The sequence below is a fragment of the Equus quagga genome, chromosome 19 (genome assembly GCF_021613505.1).
Source record: "Equus quagga isolate Etosha38 chromosome 19, UCLA_HA_Equagga_1.0, whole genome shotgun sequence".
NCBI classification, from domain to species: domain Eukaryota; kingdom Metazoa; phylum Chordata; class Mammalia; order Perissodactyla; family Equidae; genus Equus; species Equus quagga.
This window is the reverse complement of record NC_060285.1, coordinates 26,309,689-26,331,350: the sequence shown is the minus strand read 5'-3', so window position 1 is coordinate 26,331,350 and position 21,662 is coordinate 26,309,689. Positions and strand designations below refer to the sequence as shown.

The window sequence follows — 21,662 nt, the reverse complement described above, 5'->3', positions numbered from 1 at the left end:
TGGTGATTGGTGGATAGACATCAGTACACATTTGTCAAAAGCCATAGAATATACAAGAGTGAATCCTAATGAAAATGATGGATTTTGGGTGATAATGACATGTTAATGTAGGTTCATCAACTGTAACAAATGTACCCTCTGGTCGGGGATGCTGATGGTAGGGGAGGCTATGGCTGTGGGGGACAAGGGGTACGTGGGAAATCTCTGTACCTTCCGATCACGTTTGCTGTGACCCTAAGACTGCTGTAAAAAAGTCTACTTAAAAAACTGATTATACACACACGTAGACAAGTTTGCTATTGAGATGGGCTCTGACCAATGTGAAAATTTAAGAAATCTAGGTCTTTATTTAACATGAAAGCTAACATCAAGTGTTTGTTTAAAAAAATAACGGCTCCTGCTTTGAATGGGGTGAAGATCTCCAGAGAATTTACAATTTTAGGCTGACACAAAACTATATAGGATCCCGCAAAATGGAAGTTCTCCACAGACCTCACAATAAACACTTCCAGTTTCTACTTTCAAGGCTGCTAACTACTGCCTAAACAGATCTTCGTCGGAGAGCACGTTTTGTTGAAACATTTCTCTTAGGACAAACACAGCTTTAAATAAATTAAAATTGTAACACATAAATCGTTCCCAAAACAATCGAGGTACATTACTTTCCAGCTTCTTATAAACAGAGAATTGTACTGACTTTAGAAAATCGCAGGTTAGTTCTGCTTTACAGCTTATGGGTTACCAAACTCTTGTTAACTGTACTATTTTTCCTCTAGCTTCTTGAATACTTCTGATGTAAACAGGCCAATCTCATTCTTCCCAGGGATTGGGAACACGTGCAACACTTCTTGCAATCTCTCTCTCCAGATAAAGCCCTGAATTTTAAATAATGCCATTTTGTCTTACCCCTACCCCCGTTCCTCAAAATTATAGAAATATGCAAAATAGGTTGTTTAATCACACATTCATATTAACAAGTATATTTAAATGTTTTTCCCAACCAACATAATTAGATTTGGATTCAATACAAAAACATTCCCATTTGATACAAAATAATTCGGTATTTCAAATCCAAACAAAAAGGACAAAAGTAATTAGTTGCCTGAGGGAAGCTGGTTCCCCTCGCTATTATTGAACATAATTAAACCTGATGTGCCAGAGAAATAGCAGGGCAATAAACATACATAGTGGGGCAATATTCAAATGAAAACAAGAGTGATAAAGTAGGAGAGGGGCTAGAATCGCATGGATGCTAATTGACAGACAGGGATAACAGCATTACGGGCTGAAATGCAAAGGGGAGCAGCGGCAGAAGACTTCAGTTTATCAATAGATTACAACAACTATGTAAGCAAAACCACTAATGGGACAAGCTAGAAACCTGGGACTGATCCTACTTTCACTGTCCAAAACCAGCAGTGGAGTCCTTTTGTTTTCTGCTTCATTTCAAGTTTGACTTTTTTGGGGGGGTTTGGGGGAGGATGTTTTGTTCTGGCTTAATCATACTCAAGATATAAGCTGGACTAACCGATTCAAAACCCACAAGAGAGTATTTTTAGGTTTTTGTTTTGTCCTCAGCAAACTATCATTATCTTGGTGATCATGAAAATAATATGTCACCAAAAAGCCCAGTGCCAGAACCCAAGGGCCAGCGTCTTAAATTCTTCACGAATGTTCACTGAGTGTCCAATAGCTGGTGTCATCTTTAGGCATGCACGAGACATTTACCACCTGCGAAAGGTGGGGGAAAAGGGCGTTGGCTTAAGTGCAAATTAAATATCCAATTCCAGGATATGTCATAGCCAGATCACTGTTTTTAATTGTATATTTATAAAACTTCATTTAATCTCCTTACACAGTGAAGAAAACAAGCAGTAGAGGGGGTTCATTCCCAAAGAAGAGAATAAAAAACTGCAGAGAGAGAGTGCAAGTCTCCTTGGAGTATATAATCTTATTAAAAAGCTTCAGGAACTTTCAGCAAGACTCCAAAATAAATATGCCGTGCAGGCTGAGCACATCCAGGTGAAAACAACATTATTTGATATTTAATGAGAATCATTGGAAATATGAATTCTTTAAAAAGAATTCATGACCAGGTGGGCTGATTTAGACGCCATGATACTTCTGAAGAGAGCCAGTTTCTAGCAGCTTCTGTTAACCGCTCTAGACTGGAGGGGGCGGACTGTGTTCCTTTCCGTCGTCTTCTCCACTTCTCCCCCTGGGGAGGAGACTCACTGTTCACAGGTCTGGAAAGCGCCAAAGCAAACTTGCTAGGCTGAGTGACGAGCGGAGTGTGGAGACCTGAGAAGGAACCCCAAGTTTTCTAGAATCCTCCCAGAGCCCTTAACCTCCAGGGCTAGAAATCTCACTCTCCCTAAACTAAGAGCAGCATCTATACCCACCCCAACCCCTGGCATGTCCAAAGTGCCTGAGAAAGATCCATAGAGATCAAAAGGAACCCACCCAGAAGGCCGCTTATTTTAGGGGTGTAAGTTGCACCCAGCCCTCAACCCACATGGAGACTGATGCCCACAGATAAAGGGGGATGCCAGCCATTGAAATATAAAAGCAAAAGGAAGCATACCATTCTTCCTCCCTTCCTGCCCTGGGCCTGGAACCCTTTTCTGTTCCCTGGATTTGATGGATCACAGTGTATTGACAGCCAACTTGGGGGACGCAGGGAGAGTCTGACACAGCCACGAGATGGGGGTGGGACCAGTAACTCCCTCTTCCCTGAATCCAGAATACTATATAGCCAAAGATTTCAAGAAATGATGTTTATTATTTTAAAAAGCTTGAGTTAGATATGGAATTAGATAGTTGCCTAAGTTTGTGAATTTACTAAAACCAGTGAATTGTAAACTTAAAAAAAAAAGAGAAAGCTCTGAGTTGTATGAGTCTCACACACACTGGACTTGTACAAAATGCTTGACTGTTCCATTCTCTCAGACCATGGCACACTGTCACATTTTTTCAGGAGATTTCCCTAAGAGCAGCTGTTTGCAAAATATTGCACTTAATCTGGGCGATCTGATGTTTCCTAGAAGAAAATGTACACTAACATGTATCTTTCTGCCTTCATATGATGGAGGGGGTGGTGGGCTGAATAGCAGTTTCTGTTAAAATCTTCTCTGTTTTCCTTTTTGTTATGTACACAGGGAAAGAGATTTAAAGGAAAGCATCATCTGGGCTAAAGACAGTGAATGGCATCCCCAAAGAGGCCAAAGATGTCAACTTTGAATGCTCTCACCTCAGTGGAAGTGTGGCCACTCTATTACCTTAGAACTCACTTTCAGTAAGATCCTAAGAGACATGTGGCGACCTTGACTCAGACACTGGATCTAATTTATTTTATTCCCCCTGGTCTTTCAGGGTCCTAAGAGGACCTTCTCCATCCAAGTGAGTTGTTCCCACTGATCTAACTGCCACCCACTTAGACCACATGCCATACCTTCTTCCTGCTTCCAGGGTTCCTATCTCAGTGCATGTTAGTTTAATAAACTATGAGCCTGCTGTCCTTCTCTGAGAAAAAAACCCTGCAAGACGAGCATCATTTGTTTTCATTTACTGAGTAAGCTTTGCAATCCCTCGCAGCCCTGTGAATAAAGTGAATCACATCCTCGAAAGCGGTTTCTCACAATTAAGATTTGCCGAGACACAAACTCCAGAGCAGTGCTCGCAGGACCCCGAATTAATGTTAAAACCACGATTTGAGGAGGGGTTTGGAAGCATTTCTGCATGCTTTGAAGGTGGGGCGTTTGATAGCCTGTGAAGAGGAAATCAGGTGTGCGGCTCCCTGGGGGTAAGGAGGCAAAGCCCCATTCATAAACCCTCGTGTCTTACCACCTAAAGTGCAACAGAACACCTAAGTCAGACTTCTGATGGATAAATGGGTGTGTGATGAGATTTCCATGTTACGAAGAGTCACACGTAATTGACCACTGTGGACAGTGGATACATATGGGACCTACGGGCATCTGTGGACAAGGGGGACAGATTACTCGGGATTTCCTGTGCTTCCATGGGCCACAAGTGTTCAACACAGCCAGCGCCCGTGCTCCTTCCCGTCCCCAAGTCGTGGCACATCCTTGCTGCGTACAGGACTCAGGGAAAATGCACCAGTGGCAACAGTAAAGCTCAATTTTGAAAGAGGCTACAGAGATTGAAAACCCTTTGTCTTCTGCATCACTAGTTATGCAGGTGGTCAATAATCAGAGGTTTACTACGCTGGGCTAGTCAGGCGGGCAGGAAATCTGGTCTGATTAAGGCAGAGAGCAAGGTGGGGAGAGCTCGGAAACAGAGTCACGTTAACCAGGCAGATGCTGAGCTGGTAACTGCTACCAAGTTCAGAGACTCGGAGTTATTTACAACGCACAGCCCAGTCCTCCTCGTAATCTTCCGTCGGCACCACCTCTTTTTAAAGTTTGGGAGAATGCACAGAGTTTTCTTTAAAATAACAACTTGAAAGAACTGGAGGACAGCAGGCAGTGAGCCTCATCTTGGTATTATTATCCTTTCTATGGCACACAGAATATGGTCCCAGTTTTTACAAAATATTGCAAGAAGAGTCACAGCAAAGAAGGTGCCGACAATGTGGAAGCGGCTCTTCATCATGGGCGAGACGAACTTGGCGATGGTAGACACGCACACCAAGATCACAGTCATGAAGGCCAGGACCACGTTGATGCACTTGCCCAGGAGAACTTTGGCATTCACGGTGTCCGTCTGCAGCACCTGCTGCTCCTGCTGGTGCAGCTCCAGCTTCGAGATGCGAGTCTGGCAGGACTCCAAGGCTTCCTGTAGGCAAGAGGAAGAGCGAGGATCAAACGCTGTTGAGACCACAGGCAACGCGTGAGCGCATGCTCGGACATGCATGCAAGCCCCCCAGCTCAGAATGCTGGATGCTCAGGCAGCTTCAAATAGCTGAAATGACAATGATGAGGACGATGACAGACAAAGAAGCAAAAGAGGAATCGCAAGGCCTAGTTTATCCTATTGTTCACGGACAGGATGAGCATGTGTGGCAACCATAAGACACCACGAATGAGGAATCAGGGTTAAGTTTTTCGACTCCACCCATATTTGAAATAAAGTGCATAAAATGTTGGCATCTGTTGTACCATAGGGGACAAAACAGAGAAGGGGTGGGGTTCCATTTTGTGATTGCCGACTACCTCCAGGCATGGAGTAGGTGGTATCTCCATTTGCTAGTCCTTATTTCCACTGCTCAGGCCTGCGTGCACCCTAGGATGGAGGGAGAAGTGAGGGGACGGGACTGACCGTGGGGCAACTCTGCTTCTTCCTGCTCTTTGAACACTGCATTCCTCAGGACGTTATGCCCAGATCTCACTCTTTCCAAGGCTTCAATTACTGAGGCACGGGGACTCCGAGCATATCTCTAGCCCAGCCATCTCTTCTGAGATCGACCCACATGCCTCCTTGACATCTCCATCTGAGCTTCTTAAAAGCACCTCAAATGCAACATGGCCAAATGTGGATTCACGTGTTGCACCTACCTGCTACCTGCTGTCAACCGTGTTTCCCTCCCAGTGTTCCCTTCTCAGGGAACCTGAAGCCTGAGAGGCATTCCTCAATACCCCTCTCATCTAATCCACCACCCAGCCTCATCGGTGCAACATCCGCTATCTATCTCAATTGGTCCATTTCTCTCCCCTCCCCTAGTCACCACCCCAAGCTAAGTCACCAGGACCTCTTGCTTGTGATAAGCTCACACTAACTTCTCCACACACCCTTGTTCCTCAGCCCCAGTGAATCCATTTTCCACACAGCAACCCAAAGATGCATACCTGATGTCACTCCTTTTCATAAAGCTTTCAAATCTGGAACATGGCCCTCTGAGGTCTTGCACAGCCCAGGCCCCGCCACTCTCTCCTGCCTCACTTAATGCCAGCCCCCTGCCCCCCTCAGGGGGTTCTAGCCATACTGGCTTTTTAAAGTTCTGAAAGGAGCACATTCGGGCCTTTGTACATGCTGTGTACTGTGCCTGAAATGTGTGCCTCCCAGCTCCGTCCTCTCTTCATCTCTGGATCTAACATTTGCCTTTCAGGTCCCACCTTGACTGTTACGTCCTGAGGGAGGCTTTCCTGAACCCGTCAGACCAGGTCAAGTCTCCCGCCAGCCCTCCTCCCCAACCAAGAGCCCACGGCTGCCTGAGGATGGAGATGAGGCCCACGGTGCTCGGAGCCAGGGCCAGGTGTGCAGCGGGGGCTACGTCCTGGCTGAATACTCCAGAGACGGGGTGCCAGTAACGGGCTGTGAGGCTCGAGGGAGAAAAACCCTACGCCTCTCGGGAGAAAAGAACCTAACTAGAGGCAGTACACAAGCCGAGATCCATTTCGTCCATGGCCCACTGTAACTCATTCACCAACAGGTGTTTGCTCAATTCAAATAGAGACAGCCATCTTTTCAGATTTTAAATAAGCATAATGGCTCCAGCATTGATTTGCTTTTCTTCTGCTGAATATTCTCTATGGGCCAAGGAACAAGGTTCTGTTACTATAGTAACTTTTCATTACACAGGCTACCCACAAAAAGGGTAAAACTTCTTCAGATCTTCACGTTCTAAAAAGTGCTGGTTTTCAACGATAATAGGCATGCGCCCCAGAAATCATGCATTCCTTTCAACCACTTGGGCCCAAGGTTTCCTTCAATTTAGGCAAGGCACGGAAAAGGTGACAGAACAAGACAAAAGATCAACATTTCAGGCATATTCATTAATCTTGGATTGGGCAAATGAATTACATATCTAAGTAGACTGATCCTAGAATTGCCTTAGAATTGCTGTCAAAGTTTTTAACCAAAAGAAAACTCCAAGGAAACTAAGTAGTGAATTGCAAGGAATTTGCAGCCCTTAGTGGGTCCAAGCTCCCACTAAGACATATTCAGCCCCACACTCTTCAGTACTTCCTTGGGTCCAGTATTTAACTTCCTGGAGATAGGAACAGAGGAGAGGATTATCTTTAAACCCTTTTAATTGGGAATTCAGGGTTAAAAACAAAAGAAACCTCTATTGCTTAAAACACCGCCAGCCTTGCGTCCCTAGAGGCAACAGCCACTGTCATCTGTCTTGGCCTGTCCTCTTGTGTAACCCTGTCCGCAAGAACAAAAGGAACAAGAAAGAAAGATGAGGCTGAGCAAACCCAACTGCGAGAAGCCCTGAGGAAGATGGCGCCTCACCAATAGAATGCAAAGAACAGCCAGCATGTATTTTTTGACTGTCTATTAAGTGTCAGGCAAGGATTCAAGCACTTGCCATGTATTCTCTCATTTCATCTTCTTGACAACCTTTTGAGGTAGAGCTCATTAATACTTCTACCTTATAGATGAGGACACTGAGACACAGCACAGAGAGCTGACCTGTCCAGGGTCACAGAGTAAGCGGTAGAGGCAGGGTTCTAACCATCATGACCAGAAAGACCCCCTTCCGCCACTCGTACTAATGTCCTCTTTGCACTTCTGAGCTAGAGACGAAACCAGAAAGTGTTGAAACGAACTCTTCTGACTTTCTAAGCTTCCTTTGTGAAGTCTCTCCCTTTATCTTACCCCTTCATCCCTAAAGTATGTTTCTTTAAAAAAGGAAAAACAATATTAACCCAAATTATCCCCTAAATAAGAAAAGCACACATTCAGACACACTCCAGTGGCATCCCAGACATGTTCTAAAATAGAATGATCGAATAAAACTGACAGCACTGTTCACCTGGCAACACTTAACGTTGAAAAGGGGTCACATTTTTCAAACCAGTCAGTGGCGAAGCTGATCTGCTAACCCACAGCAGGGGCAGAAATCCCCAAGTGTCTTCTGTCCCACGATCTTCACAGGCAAACGTTTCCTTTGAGCTCTGAGACTGTGGCTCCCAGAATTGTCCAAGCCAACGACTGGGGTTAAGCACAGGCTCAGGCCTCGACACAGAGGGGAACAAAACGCGGGGAGCCGAGACTCCAGCTCACACACTGTGGGAGAAATCTCTCTCTACGTCTCAGTTTTCTCCCTTGTAGAGGTGGGGCTGGAGAAAATAACCACTGCCTACAGAGAAAATTTGTAATGGAGCTGAGCTTTACTTGAAGAGTACATTTTTTCATTTTTTCAAAAAAGGTGATCAATGGAATGTACATTGGTACAGCCACTATGGAAAACAGTTTGGAGGTTCCTCAAAAGATTAAAAATAGAACTGCCATAGGATGTGGCAATTCCACTTCTGGCTGTTTACCCAAAGTAAATGAAATCTAGGAGAGATATCTGTACCCCCATCTTCACTGAAGCATTATTCACAACCGTCAAGACACGGAAACATGGGGGCCGGCCCGGTGGCACAGCGGTTAAGTGTGCATGTTCCGCTTCAGCGGCCCGGGGTTCGCCGGTTCGGATCCCAGGTATGGACATGGCACCTCTTGGCAAGCCATGCTGTGGCAGGTGTCCCACATATAAAGTAGAGGAAGACGGGCATGGATGTTAGCTCAGGGGCAGTCTTCCTTAGCAAAAAGAGGAGGATTGGAAGGAGTTAGCTCAGGGCTAATCTTCCTCAAAAAAAAAAAAAAAAAAAAAAGTCAGACACAGAAAGATAAATACTGTTGGATTTCACTTACGTGTGGAATCTAAAAAAGTCAAACTCATAGAAACAGAAAACAGACTGGTGGTTGCCAGAGGTGGGGGGTAGGCAGAATGGGTGAAAGCAGTCAAAAGGAACACACTTGCAGTTATAAGATAATTAAGTCCTGGGGATGTAATGTACAGCATGGCAACTACAGTTAACAATACTGTATTATATATTTGAAAGTTGCTAAGACAGTAGATCTGAAAAGTTCTCATCAGAAGAAAAAAATTGCAACTGTGTGAGGTGGTGGATGCTAACTAGACTTCTTACGGTGTCATTTCACAATATCTACAAAAATCAAATCTTTAGGCTGTATACCTTAAACTAATATAAAGTTATATGTCAATTATATCCCCAATAAAACTGGGGGGGTGGGGGAGAGACCCTCTAACAGCAAAATAAATTGAAAAGGCGCTCCAGAAGCCCAGGTTGTTTCACTGCACACCAGCAGCACATTAATACTGGAACATGCCCCCGTTTATACTGATCCAGTTACCTCTTCCTTCCATCCATCCCTTCAAGTCCCACCTTCTCCAGGACATTCGCTCATATTCATGACTCAAGGATTATTTGCAAGACCCTGTTCAAGTCCCTTAACCTCTCTGTGCCTTGGTCTTCACGTCTGAGAAATGGGGAGAATGGCAGGAATTACCTTAAAGGGTTGCTGTGAGGAGTAAATGGGGAAAAAAGAGACATGTAAGTGCTTTGCTCGAGCTTGGCCCATGGTATGCACTTGAGTGCTTGGCATTCTTACAGATAGAAAGCTGTTATCTTACAGATGAGTGGACAGCCTCAAGCTTTGCTCAGGGCCACACAGCTGGCAAGTGGCAGACCTGGGGCTGAAATCCAGTTTGACCACTAACGACCGATGGCTCCACCAGTCCACAGCTTGCTGGGCATCGCATGACTGAATTTTTGTGGCTCTGAGTGTCTGCGCCATGTAATCTGGCCCTTGCTCACGTTGTCGTGAGCTGTTTCGCAGCTGAGCTACTCCTGACTCCCCATCTAGGCAGTAAAAGCTTCTTGAAGGCAACGTTTGTTTCATGTTTTAAAATTTTTTAAAATTTTGGCGTTGGGGCAAGCCCCATGGCCCAGTGGTTAAGTGTGTGTGCTCTGCTTTGGTGGCCCAGGATTCACCGGTTCGGATCCTGGGTGTGGAACTACACACCGCTCATCAAGCCACGCTGAGGCGACGTCCCATATATAAAATAGAGGAAGATGGGCACAAATGTTAGCTCAGGGACAATCTTCCTCATCAAAAAACAAAAAAAGAAAGTTTGGTGTTGCTGGGGAGAAAAGGGTACAGGTGATGGATTTGGGGTAGATAATAAATATTTGTCAACTAATTTAGGCAGAAAGTGCACAGAGACTGGCCTCTTTACTCAGTGACATCTGTGCATGAGCTAACGGGGTTAATAAGGTGGAGAAACGTTTGTGCAGAGAAAACATGCTGCTCTATGTGCCAGAAGTCCTTCAGGGCTTCGCGGTACCACACTTAATGTGTTCAATGGAGTCAAGGCTGGAAAGAGCCGCACGAGTGTCTAACGTCAGGGGAAAGGTACCTGGATGTCCCGCGAGCGCTCGTACGCCTGGTAGGCTACCTTCTCCTCGATGCTGGCCAGCTCCTGTTTCAGGTTGGCCGTCTCGTGCTGATGCAGGTCCGTCATGTCATGGAGCTGGTCTTCCAATCGCTCGTACCTTTGCAAAGAGAGCAGCCGATTCTGAGCATGACACTTCAAAGGTCTTCTAATGGCACATTCTAGAATTACGTCCTTTATATCTCACTGCTGCCAGTGCCCCGTGGCTTGTTTTCATCCCCTGGCAGACTGCTTCCAAAAGAGTAAGTCTGGCTGTGGGGAACAGGTCTTTGGATAACACCGAATTCTGGCTCTAGAAACACCGGCAGTCTCAACTCTGTCCTCACCACCCAGTTCCGTGCAAACCAAATCTGGCTTTTCCACCCACATCAGATGAGCACCTTGGCTGGCTGTGGTGACGAGAGGCCAGACCTCATCAGCTGGCGCATTCACCAGGGCCAGCCAGGAGACAGGGCTGTCCGGGCTCCCACTCAAGACAAGGACCCGCTGGCATCTGGGTGCTTCTCCCTCTCCTGCCCCACAGCGCCTGGTGGTTCACGGCCGCGGCTCTCAGGAGCCAGAGAGCCAAAGAGGAAAGAACCAACTCCTACAACGGAGCCAATTCCACTATTTCCCAGGGCGCATACTGATTCTGAATACGTTTTTCAGCTCTTGGAACTTAAATACCAATAAAAAATTAAGCTTGCTACAAATCATAGATGGCTTATCAGGTGGTATTTCTAAAAGTCCAAATCTAAAGTAACTGAAGTACAGAGTCCCGTTCCCATCCCCCACCCATCTCAGAAGAGGAATTTGTCTGGTATCTGAAAACTCACACTGCTTATTTTGAAACAGGAGGTACTATTTGGGGAAGATGATTAGCCTGGAGTGACTTCGATCAACGCTCGTTTTAGATGCTCGTATAGGTCACCCGATAGAATCATTTAAAAAAATGAGACACAAAAAACTTAATACAGATTTAACGATTATTCTCAGGCAGCACTTCACTGGTGTCCATTGTTGGTGTTGCAAACCAGCCTTTTAAAGATCCCTTAAAGTGAGCAACAGAGTGAGAGGCTGAATTATAGAGATGACAAACAACTACGTGACAAATGAGAACAAAACCTGCCCTAACTTTATGTAAACGGGTACTTGTGACTTGGGATAAAATTTGGTCCAGAGAGTGCTGCATCCCAGACTCCTGAGATGGAGGCGAAGTCAGTGTTATCTGGAAAAGCGGTGACTCTACAACAGCTCTTACGTGACAAAGAAACCCGAATCAAAGACATATGCGGGAAGTTTAAAAAATGTGTGTCATAAAATATGAGAGCTGAAAAAAGGCACATTTCTAAATTAATACTTACATAAAACCACATGTCAGATGTAAAACATGTAAGCTAAAGTCAAAATTTAAATCTTACAGTATGTAATAGGCATTCACTTTTTTATCTACTTTTCTAGAAGTTAACGTATTCATTTTGATCAGAAAACTTTTGGGGGATCTTTTTCTTGGTAAAACGGTGGAAAATCACCTCCTATTTGGGCATACCCACCTTCCATTAATAAGCTATAAGCACATAAAAGCCAGCCTACACAATACCTTTTAAAATTAGCTAATCTACAAGATTTGAATTTATACTTCACTCTTAAGATTTCTTTGGAAAGTTCTTCATTTAGGGTGAACAGTTTGACAGGCAAAATATAGTACATTAAAAAAATACACTATATAAAGACTTCAAGACTGATATACCAAATAAAATCTACCTGGCTGGACAATAAATTAGTTTTTTACTTGATGGTTATTACGGAGGGAAATCAAATAGTGATCTCTGAATTAGTGTAATGAGACTTTACAACAGAAGTCTACTGAATTAGGAGCTTAATATGCACATGAGTCATAGACTATACGGTGACATTTTAATAGTCCCACAAGTATAACGTCTTTCTCTAAACTATAAGCCGCAAATTAAAAAGCTTAGAATCATGAAATATGGAAAGATCTATTGATTCCTAACTGCCTTTTGACCCATATCCATATTTATGGAAAACACAACCGTTAGCACATCATTTTCAAGCAGACAATCTCTCTGCAATTATTAACTCATGCTTCTAAAAGAAGAGTCTGAAATACCTGTATCTCTCCTCTTGCAGGGTCTGAGAAATAAAACCATATTCTCTCTTAAACTGCACCTTCAGCGCCTCGATGTCCTCAGCCAGCTGCGCCTGGGTGTCCTTGATCTCCCGCAGCTCCTCCAGGATCATGGTGAGCTTCCCCTGGCTGTCCAGCGTGCCGGCTCCACCAGCCCCAAACGACTGGTTCCCATTGCTGTCGGCAGAACCCGACGTGCCACTTGAACACTCGTCGTCACTGCCATACTTGGGCTTGTTCACAATGGTCGCGCTGCCCCCGTAGACCCTGGCACTCGCCTCGGGCCTAAACTCCTCTAAGGAATTCTTTAAGTGAGCGATGTTGTCGGCGCTGCCAAACTTATTCCGGATCAGGTTGGCAAACTCCCTGGACTTATTGAAGACAAACACGGGAGGAGTGAGGGACACCCCTGGCATGCCCGATTTACTGCTCTCCATGTTGCCGGGCGCCGTTCGAGACTTGGCTTGGGCATCTTTCAGAGAGTGCTGGATGTCCTTCAGGTGGTCTTTGGAAAAGTCTTTTGAGCTTTTGGAGGCTCCGTTCTGTTCGATCTCCTTGAGCTTTCTATGATACTGTTCTAATTTCTTCTGCAGCTGGGCGATCGAGTGAGCTGACTTCTGATTCTTCTTCTCAAAGACTTGCTTGATCCGGCTGGCCTGCTGCTTGTCCGCGCTGCTGACCAGCTTCAGATACTCCGCCACGTTCCCATCACGGGACGTCTGCTCTATTTTTATCTGCTCTGTTACCTTTAGGATTTTCTGCTTCAGGCTGTCTGCGCTGAGTTTGACCTTGTGGAAGTCCAGGATGCCATCTGGTACGTCGAAGTTGAGGTTGGTGTCTGAGCCCCCTCGGCGTATGTTGAGGGGCAGGCTTAGGGTATTCATGTCATGACGCTCTACCTGAAAGAGACATGGCAGGAGTGCTTTCAGATTTGAAGTCAGAAGGACAACGACCGTGACAGAATCTGTACACACACAGCAGCCATACTTCAAGTCCTAGATTTTCAAACTGCAAGTGTTCACAAGATAAAAACTCCCTACTCTCTTCGCAAGTTGAACCACAGGATAGTCCCACTCTTTCCTGCATCCCTGTGTACTAACCAACTGTGAGATCCAGATCTCCTAGGGTACCCAACTTTCTCTCTGACTAGATGGCAGCTTTCAGTTGCCAGGGTAGAAAATGCATAAGGGAACGAGGTGACCAGTTGGTTCTGGCTTCCCAAAGTGCCAGGTAATCAGGATGCCCACCACGCCCCCTTCACTGGGAACTTCACCCTTGTAGGCAACGCATCCAATTTAGAACGCAATCATTTAACAGAGGGAGAAGGAAAAAAGAAAAAAAAAAGTAAATTTCCAGCAGGTACATTCATCAACACAAGACATTATTTTCTTAACAGAATCATTAAACAGATGTGACAGAATACAATACAAGGATAATTTTAATAATTAATACGACAACAGTATTTTGATGTGGAAACAACCCCAAACCACAACCACGGTGATTGAAAAACAAAACAGTGATAGTTCTAAGACCATGTGAAATAGCTTTCTCACTCAAGGGCCACCTGGAGAAAAGAAGGCAAAGTATCATTGAGCGCCCTGGCAAGGGGCGTGGCTGGCTTGTGCTCTGAAAGGGAAAGGCGAGCGTCATCTGTGTGCCAAGCGCTGTGGGTATTCACGTGGGCTGTCTTGTCTGATCCCCGCCACCAGCCCAGGCAAAGCATGTGTTAAATCCATACTGAGAGTTAAAGAGCCAGGATTTGAATCCAAGTCACCTTAATTCTGGTCCTCTTTCCACATCAGGACTTTCTACTACTAGTGTCCCCAGAGGACTAACAACTGGTCTTTGAAGAGTCTGAACACCATCTCGAAACAAAGATTCGTAAGATGTACACTGAAGCACCTTACTTGTCACGTTAAGGAGGCTTTGAATAGAACCATGCCTTGACATAGTCTCAGCAGAAACTGAATGGGAGACAAGACAATATTCAGCACAAGTTACTTTTTTTAGAAAACAGTAGGCTGACCCAGCAAAAAAATTAGTAAGACGATAAGAGACCTCACACTGCCCAAGTGAGCTAGACTTGAAGGCAGACCGCTTCCAACAATGAGGATTAACAACACTTTGCCACATGAAAAATCCTGCCCAGTATTCTTTCGCAGAGGAGGGAGCCCAACGGCAGAGATGAACCCGATCCCAGCTCAGTGGGTCAGGCCTCCTACACAACTCAGATGTATGACAACAGGGTACAGGAACTGTGACTTCACCTGGTCAAGAGGGAGGGATGGGTGCAGGGACTAAAGAAGGTACATCATAACCATCTTCAAGTCCAGAGAGACGACCACAGGAAGCTCAAGGAAGCTATGGACGTATGGCTCACTAGTCAACCCAAACTGGAATGGGCTCAAATTACAGTGACAAAGAATGCACTAAACCTAGGAAATGTTTATTTGGGGCAGACAGGGTAATTAACAGTGATCATACAATCACAAGGCTGGAGATTTGATTTTACTGGAGGGATCCCATCTGATTACACTACTCTACTTCTCAGAAACTTTCTTTTGCCCACTAATGGCTCCCAAATTAAACAACACAGCCTGGCCACTGTAAGGCCCTCGCTTACCTTTCAGGCCTAGCCTTGCACCTAATGGATGCCATTCATCTTAAGCAAACCATACAACCCAAAGTTTCCAGAACGTACATGAATTTTCTATGGATTTCCTCGGATGTAGGATATTCTCAATGCCTGCCACCCATCCACCACTGCTTATCAAAATCCTACACATTCTTTAAGATCCATTTCAAAATGCCACTCCTCCAGGAAGCTTTTCCTAGTCTCGTTGGAAAGCTGCCTTTCCTTTCCAATGATGCTCCGTGGTGCTTTGGTGGCGCCACTTTTCTCCTCTTTTATCACTCATCTGTGGACTTTAACCGCCCCAGAGCGCAGGCTCCTTAGGGGAGAGATGGTGCCACACCTGTACCCAGCTTGTAGTGCTAGCACTGCCCCTTATTCACAGGAGGCCATCCATAAATGTCGGCTGAACTAAAGTGACATCATTCTTTATCCCAGGAGAGTCAACCCTGAAGTCGTCTAGGACACATTTTGATAAGACTCAAAGATGACCTTGGAAGTTCTGCCCATCCAGACCAGACAGTTCCAGGTAGACAGGTTTTCCCAACACCTAGGTAATAGATCTGACATCATTTCAAACTGATTCAACTAAAGGAGATTTTCTGAGTATCGATGTGTAGCAAGATACACAAACACAAATAAGGACTTTGAAACTTTTGACATAAAATTTACACACAGAAAAGAGCATATTTAATAAGGATAAAAGTCAGTGAGTTTTCACAAACTGAACACACTGTGTGACCAGGACCCAGTTTAAAAACAGAACAGGCGCTCCCCTCTTGCCCGGTCAACCACGTCACCCTCGCCTCCCGGTCTAAGCACAAGGCTGACTTCTAACAGGATACATTCATTTTGACTAATACATCACGTACTCTTCTTGTCTTTTCTTGCTCCACACTGTTGGCGAGATTCTTAAACACCTGTTCTTGCCCTCCGGGAGCTCAGATAAGATCAGGATAAATTATAAAAAGTAAAACCACCTGCTTGGTATTCTCTATCGAGAAGTCCACCACCACATCTGCAGACACAGAGCTTTCTGGAGCTCACCTCACAGCACACGGCAGAAGTCACCACCAGTCCTTCCTCTAACGCTCATCCCCACCGCAGCGGGCCACCCGACGCCGGCGTCTCGACGCAATGGCCTCGTTCCCTTGCGGACTGCGGGCAGGGCAGCCTCTTAAATGCAGGAATGTTGACACACAGATGGCTGGCTGACTTCTAGCTCGCTTTAAAATTGTAACAATGCTTGGTATGTCCTTGAGATTCCATGTTGGCGAAAGGAACAGCATTTAAAGCTCAGATCAATTGCTCTTAGGGCTTGTCAGCAAATCTCAGTTAAATGTTTGATGAGGGTGAAAAGCTGGGCCGCACCTGTCAGTCGTTTATGGCCCTAGCTCTGCAGGATAATTCCGAGCCGGCTAACACATCATCACCAGGGTCCCGTACACAACTGAACACAAACATACTCCCTGAACACAAACTGGCATTTCATGTGCATGTTGGGAAGACAGCTGTGAGAGTCCCTCGTCCTCCATCTAATCTGAGGTCAAAAGTATAGTGCAGCTGTTTCAGGGCTGGGACGCAGGGAGGACGACAAGTTCGAAGGTGCCCAGAGTCAAGGTGCATGTGGACTGCGGCCCAGGAGACGCGTGTTCCAGTTTCGGCACTGACAATGACTAGCTACGTGTTCTCAGGTAAAGCAAACTGCATCTGCGATCTTCGATTTCCTAATCTATAGAGTGAGGAGATGGAACCAGACAACTCAGAACTAACCCTGCACAATTCCATGAAATGTAATCCAAGCCACCTTTACTGGGAGAGCGTCATGGAGGAGGCAGGACCCTGGGCTCTGGAGACAGGCTGCTTTGGTTCCCATTTTGGCACCACTCTTATGAGCTGTGTGACCTTGGAAAAATGACTTGGCCTCTCTGCACCTCAGTCTCCTCTTCTATAAAATGGAGATAATGATTCTTCAAAGAGTCATGAGGAATAAGAGAAGTAACGTGTATAAAGTACTTAAAGACTTCCTGGCACAGAGAATAGTTTCAATAAAGGTTTGCTTTGTGATCTTCCCAATTTCATTTAAAAATGTACCTGTACGTAAAAACTCAAAGGAAAACAAACTGCCCAGTGTTAACTATGGTTATATTTGCACCGTGGAGTTACGCGGAGTCATTCTTTCTATTATGCTTTCATATTTTCCAATTTTTAAAAAATAAAGAACTCGAATTACCATTTTGGCAGAAGGAAATGTTGTTTTTAAAAATGACTGCTGGCCTCTTTCAGTTTACTTGGAATTACTCAGCTATTATTACTTTACATGAAAGACAGGCCACCAGCATCCTAGTGAAAAGCCATTCCTGATAATGTTTTCCTTCCGACAGCAGAGATGTTTCCACTGTCGCCTCAGTGTTCTGGAACAAAAGCTAAGGAACAGCTTAAGCCCTGGACAGACGTCAAAACCTGGCCCTGAGTCATCTCCGCAACCACCCAGGCCTCCAGCACGACGCCCCAAGTGAGCTCGCCTCACTCACCGGGACGCAGGCACAGTGCCATCAGCACTGGCGCTGCTCAGACACACGGGTCAGGCTTCAAAAGGGGGAGGTCCCCGAGGACACGCTGTATTTACCCCGAAAGCTGCAGAGGGAAGGGAACAGAAAGGGAAAGACAGCAATGCAGAGGCACACCACCCAGACCCCCACCCAGGAGACCTGGAAAGGAGAATGGGGGGCCTCCTGTGGACGCCTGGAGGGCAGGGACAGAGGCAGGAGTCCCCTGAGGCTCTGGAGGTCACAGAGGGACCAGAAGGTGCAGGGGCACAGAGACATCAGAACGAGGTGACAGATAACGAGGGCCAGCTTAGTCCCGAGGCCGGATACGATGAACCTTTGCTGAAAGAAAAGCCACCTGAGCCCAGTCACACAAGGAGAGGATCAGGTCCTTCCAACTGGCCGTCACGTCCCAGGCACTAGGTATGTCACAGCACACGCGAGGGCAGTTACAGACAGGCCCACAAAGGAGCTGCGTGCCCACTATCCACAGGGTGTCACAGGTCTCCGTGGCCTCGGAGTCTGAGTCAACACCGCTGACATGCTGGACTCTTGCACGTTTCAGTTCAACTGTCATGTCAGGTGGAGCATCAAGGCTGTTTCTATCATGCACCAGTCAGAATGTGCTAGGCTTTGCTGTGGTAACAATGTCAAAACCTCAGTGGCTTAAAAAAAAGAGGTTTATGCTAACAAGTCTGCTGTGCTAAACACGTCCGTTCACGCTAACTAGGCTGCTGGGAGTCAGCTGAGGGTCCCAGGTTGCAAGGGAGCCTCTACCTTCTGGAACGCTGCCTGAGGCCACGGCAGGGGCAGGGCCTTGGTGAATTGCCCACTGGCTCTGAAGGACTTCTTCCACTCATCCCATTGACCCTCCCTAACTTCACGGGAGGTACAGGACAGGGAGGTACAATCCTACCACGTGCACGGAGGAAAAATGTCACGTTAGTGACATGTGCGGTATCTTATTTGTTAAAAACTTTGAGATAGGTTCTACTATAATTACTATTTTACAGATGAAAAAACCAGGCACAGAGAAGTTAAGTAAATTGCCTAGGGGCACACAGCTAGTACATGGCAGAGCTAGGACTGAAATCCAGGCCATCTGTCTCCGGGCCTGCCTCCCTAACAATAATGACTGAGTACTTTTATTATGAGTCAGGCATTATGCTAAATATTTTTTTAACATATTTTATATATTCTTCACACCAAACATATTTTATGAGAAAAGCAAAGCTTATGAAGAATATATAAATGTTTCTTTGAGGTCCATGGATAACAAATAGCTTAGCTGGGGCTCAGCTCAGATATACGAAATATACAAGGCTTCACAAGATGCTGGACAAGCTCAGGCACCAACCCTGTGAGAACCGGTCTGCACGGTCCCTAACATGGTCATCCAGAGCACGTGTGGACTCTCAGGGTTTGGCTTAGTCAGAAAATTCTCCCTCCGGCTGAACTTGAAATCATCCTCCATGGAACTTTCTACCCCCAGCCGTGGTACTGCTGCCTGGAGCAACAGCAATCCCAGGTTTGCATCAGCCTGTAATTCCATTCTTCTTCCCCCATGCTCTAAAATATAAACAGCGATTTAGGCAAAATATTTAGAAGGATAACAAAGCTCATTGCTTTTGTCAGAATCATGGCCAAGCATTTACAATCACTAAGAGAAGAAAGAGGATGAGAGAAACAGAAGGTAAAAATCAGAAAAGAAAGTAGGTAAGAGACCTATGGAGAAGCAGGTGATGTCTACGGGCCTAACAGGTGAAGGGCTGCTATCTGGACCTATGTGCGCTCAGCAGATAAGCCACAGACGTCCCTGGAGAGAAGGGTAAGACACCTCCCCTATGCTGGGTGACAGAGCCGAGAGAACAAGGGCTGCTCAGCCTGGCCCGGAAGTGGGCACCTCTGAATGTTCTACCAGAAGAATACGAGCTTTATATCACTTTCCTACAAGTAATATACACAAGGGTACTAAGCCATCCTCCTGCTTGCTATGTTGTGTCACTTGACACGCATGTGCAACATGTCTAGCCAGTCAGTGAACATGGAACCCGGGAAGCTGAGCAAGTCACTAACCCTGGCATCAAACACTTGGTTTACTGAGTGAAGCTGTACTGGAGAAATAACCCTGAAGCCTTGACAGGCTTCCTTATCACGACACAATGCACATATTCATGTAATACCTGTACAGAATATTCAACACCTATATTTTAGAAGAAAGCCACCTTACCCCAGTGCATGCTAGAAATGAAAAACCTTACAGACCTTCACAGAGTATCCAAAGGGATATTTTTATTAATAAAGTGTGTTGGTAAAATGTTTGTTCTAATTTGTTTAGACAAAGCTCACTTCCTTTCAGAGTTCAAGTTTGACAACAGTACACTCTGAACTTGAAATAAGTTCACGGTGTACACAACGGGAATTGAGTCACTAGTTTTACCATAAAGGTTTATTTTTCCCCCACCTCTTCCTCTCTCAGCATCTCTGACAAAAGAAAATCAGTGGCGTCAAAGTGCTAGTTCTTGACTGCGGGGAAAGTAAATCTTATTCCATTGGCATTTAGGACCATTTGGAACAGGGGCTGGAATATGCGTTCTTTTGATAGCTCAATCCTTTATCCACAGACACTGCAAATTAAGTGTAGAGGAGATCAGGCAGTGTTTAAGGTTCTCAAAAACCAATTCTTCAAACATCTTCAAGCACTTACAAACACTTGATATTGTAATTAAAAATAATTATCTTCTCATTAAGCTTCTACCAGGCAAGACTGGTAGCCTACTTTGAGTTACAAGCACTAGAACATACATATTTCTTCAAGATGGCTTATAACTCACACTTTCAATTAACACAAACTAATCCCTTACAAAATTAGTCTGACTTGGTAAAGACTTACTACATATTGTACAATCTACATAAGAATAAAATTAAAGGGGGGAAAGGCCAGATTTTAAAAGACTGTGCCTTGATGAAGGGGGGAGGGGAAGGCTATGATAATGAAAATCAAGCAACCTATATTGAGTACCAATTACAGATAAAGGACGGCCTGGTCCCCTGGGGAGGGAACTGTGCAGGAACGGGAGGCAGAAGCCAGAGAGGGCTATTCCAAGAAGAAGGGGTCTCTGGGGACCCCATGTACCTCAAAAATAAGCAAGTTTGGGAAAGGGAAGCAAGTGCCTAACATCTCTCGTCACCTCTCCAGGCCTGGGCACGAAGAACTTGGCCTTCTTGAAGCAAAGGCTCACAGTTCCTTCTTGTGGGGAGCCATGGGACAGCGAGTTCTGAAGAAGGGGAAGCAGGAAGCCCCAATTTTAGGACTAAATGTAGCATAAACGTCAATGAGGCTTTTAGTTCCTACATTCAGAAGAAACTGAGGGAAGGGGTGAGCGAGAACCAACAACTTCAAGGGGGTTCTGGCATCTTTCCCACCCAAGCATGCTATTCCCCATCAGTTCCTGACAGTGTCTGTGAGTAAAACCTTCCTAGGAAAAAGACCTCAGCACTTGGCTTGAGGGCTGGGGGAGAGCTGGGAACAGCACGTTCTCCTCCAAGAGAACCACCTCCAGGAACGGAGGGAGCAGAGGCAGCTCTAAAAGATGAGGGAAAGAATGGCCTGCCCTGGCAGCTCCGGCCTGAAAGGCAGTTCCGCCTCCAGCCCAGGACAGGAGGCCCAGCCTCCTCCTTCTCCTGTAGCATTTATTCACGGCCTCCCTGACCCCCAAAACATGGAGGATGGGTGTTCTTGGGAGGGATGTGTGCTTAGTAAGTTTCTGAATGACAGTTACAGATGCAGCACCATCCTGCAGTCTTGCAGCATCCCCCATCTGAAGGGGTCTTCGAGGGATGGCAGCACCCTCGCAGACACACACACACAGTGCCTACGAGAGGTGCTGACCTGCAACAGGAGCTGGACTTCCAGAGCTGGGGGAATCCTTAGAGCTCTCACTTGGCCTAATCTCTGTTTTTGAAAGAAGCAGCTTGAATACAAACCCAAGTAACTTCATTTCAATCCATGCTCTGTTCCTTACCGGTGCCCTATACAAATGGGAAAGTAATTTGTCTACCTAGTCTAGCTTCTTGGGTAAATACATCAGTGAATATAGCAGTGAACTATGATAGGAGTGTCTATCAGATAACAATGAT

At 45.7% G+C, this 21,662-nt stretch overlaps 1 protein-coding gene across 6 annotated transcripts in view; it reads right to left on the bottom strand.

The window, feature by feature from the left end:
* Positions 1-327: 327 nt before the first annotated feature.
* TMCC3 (transmembrane and coiled-coil domain family 3) overlaps positions 328-21,662 on the bottom strand; it is a 241,873-nt gene continuing 220,538 nt past the window's right edge. For 4 of the 6 annotated variants that reach the window (XM_046646052.1, XM_046646056.1, XM_046646051.1 and 1 more), the window contains exons 2-4: positions 12,324-13,240; positions 10,178-10,313; positions 328-4,797 (exon numbers count right to left, since the gene is read on the bottom strand). In XM_046646052.1, coding sequence (XP_046502008.1) covers positions 4,495-4,797; positions 10,178-10,313; positions 12,324-13,240 — 1,356 coding nt within the window. In that variant the 3' untranslated portion in view covers positions 328-4,494. Of the gene's footprint in view, positions 4,798-10,177; positions 10,314-12,323; positions 13,241-15,953; positions 16,099-21,662 lie in introns of those variants that run through there. The other 2 variants (XM_046646055.1, XM_046646054.1) reach the window with 2 other exon arrangements.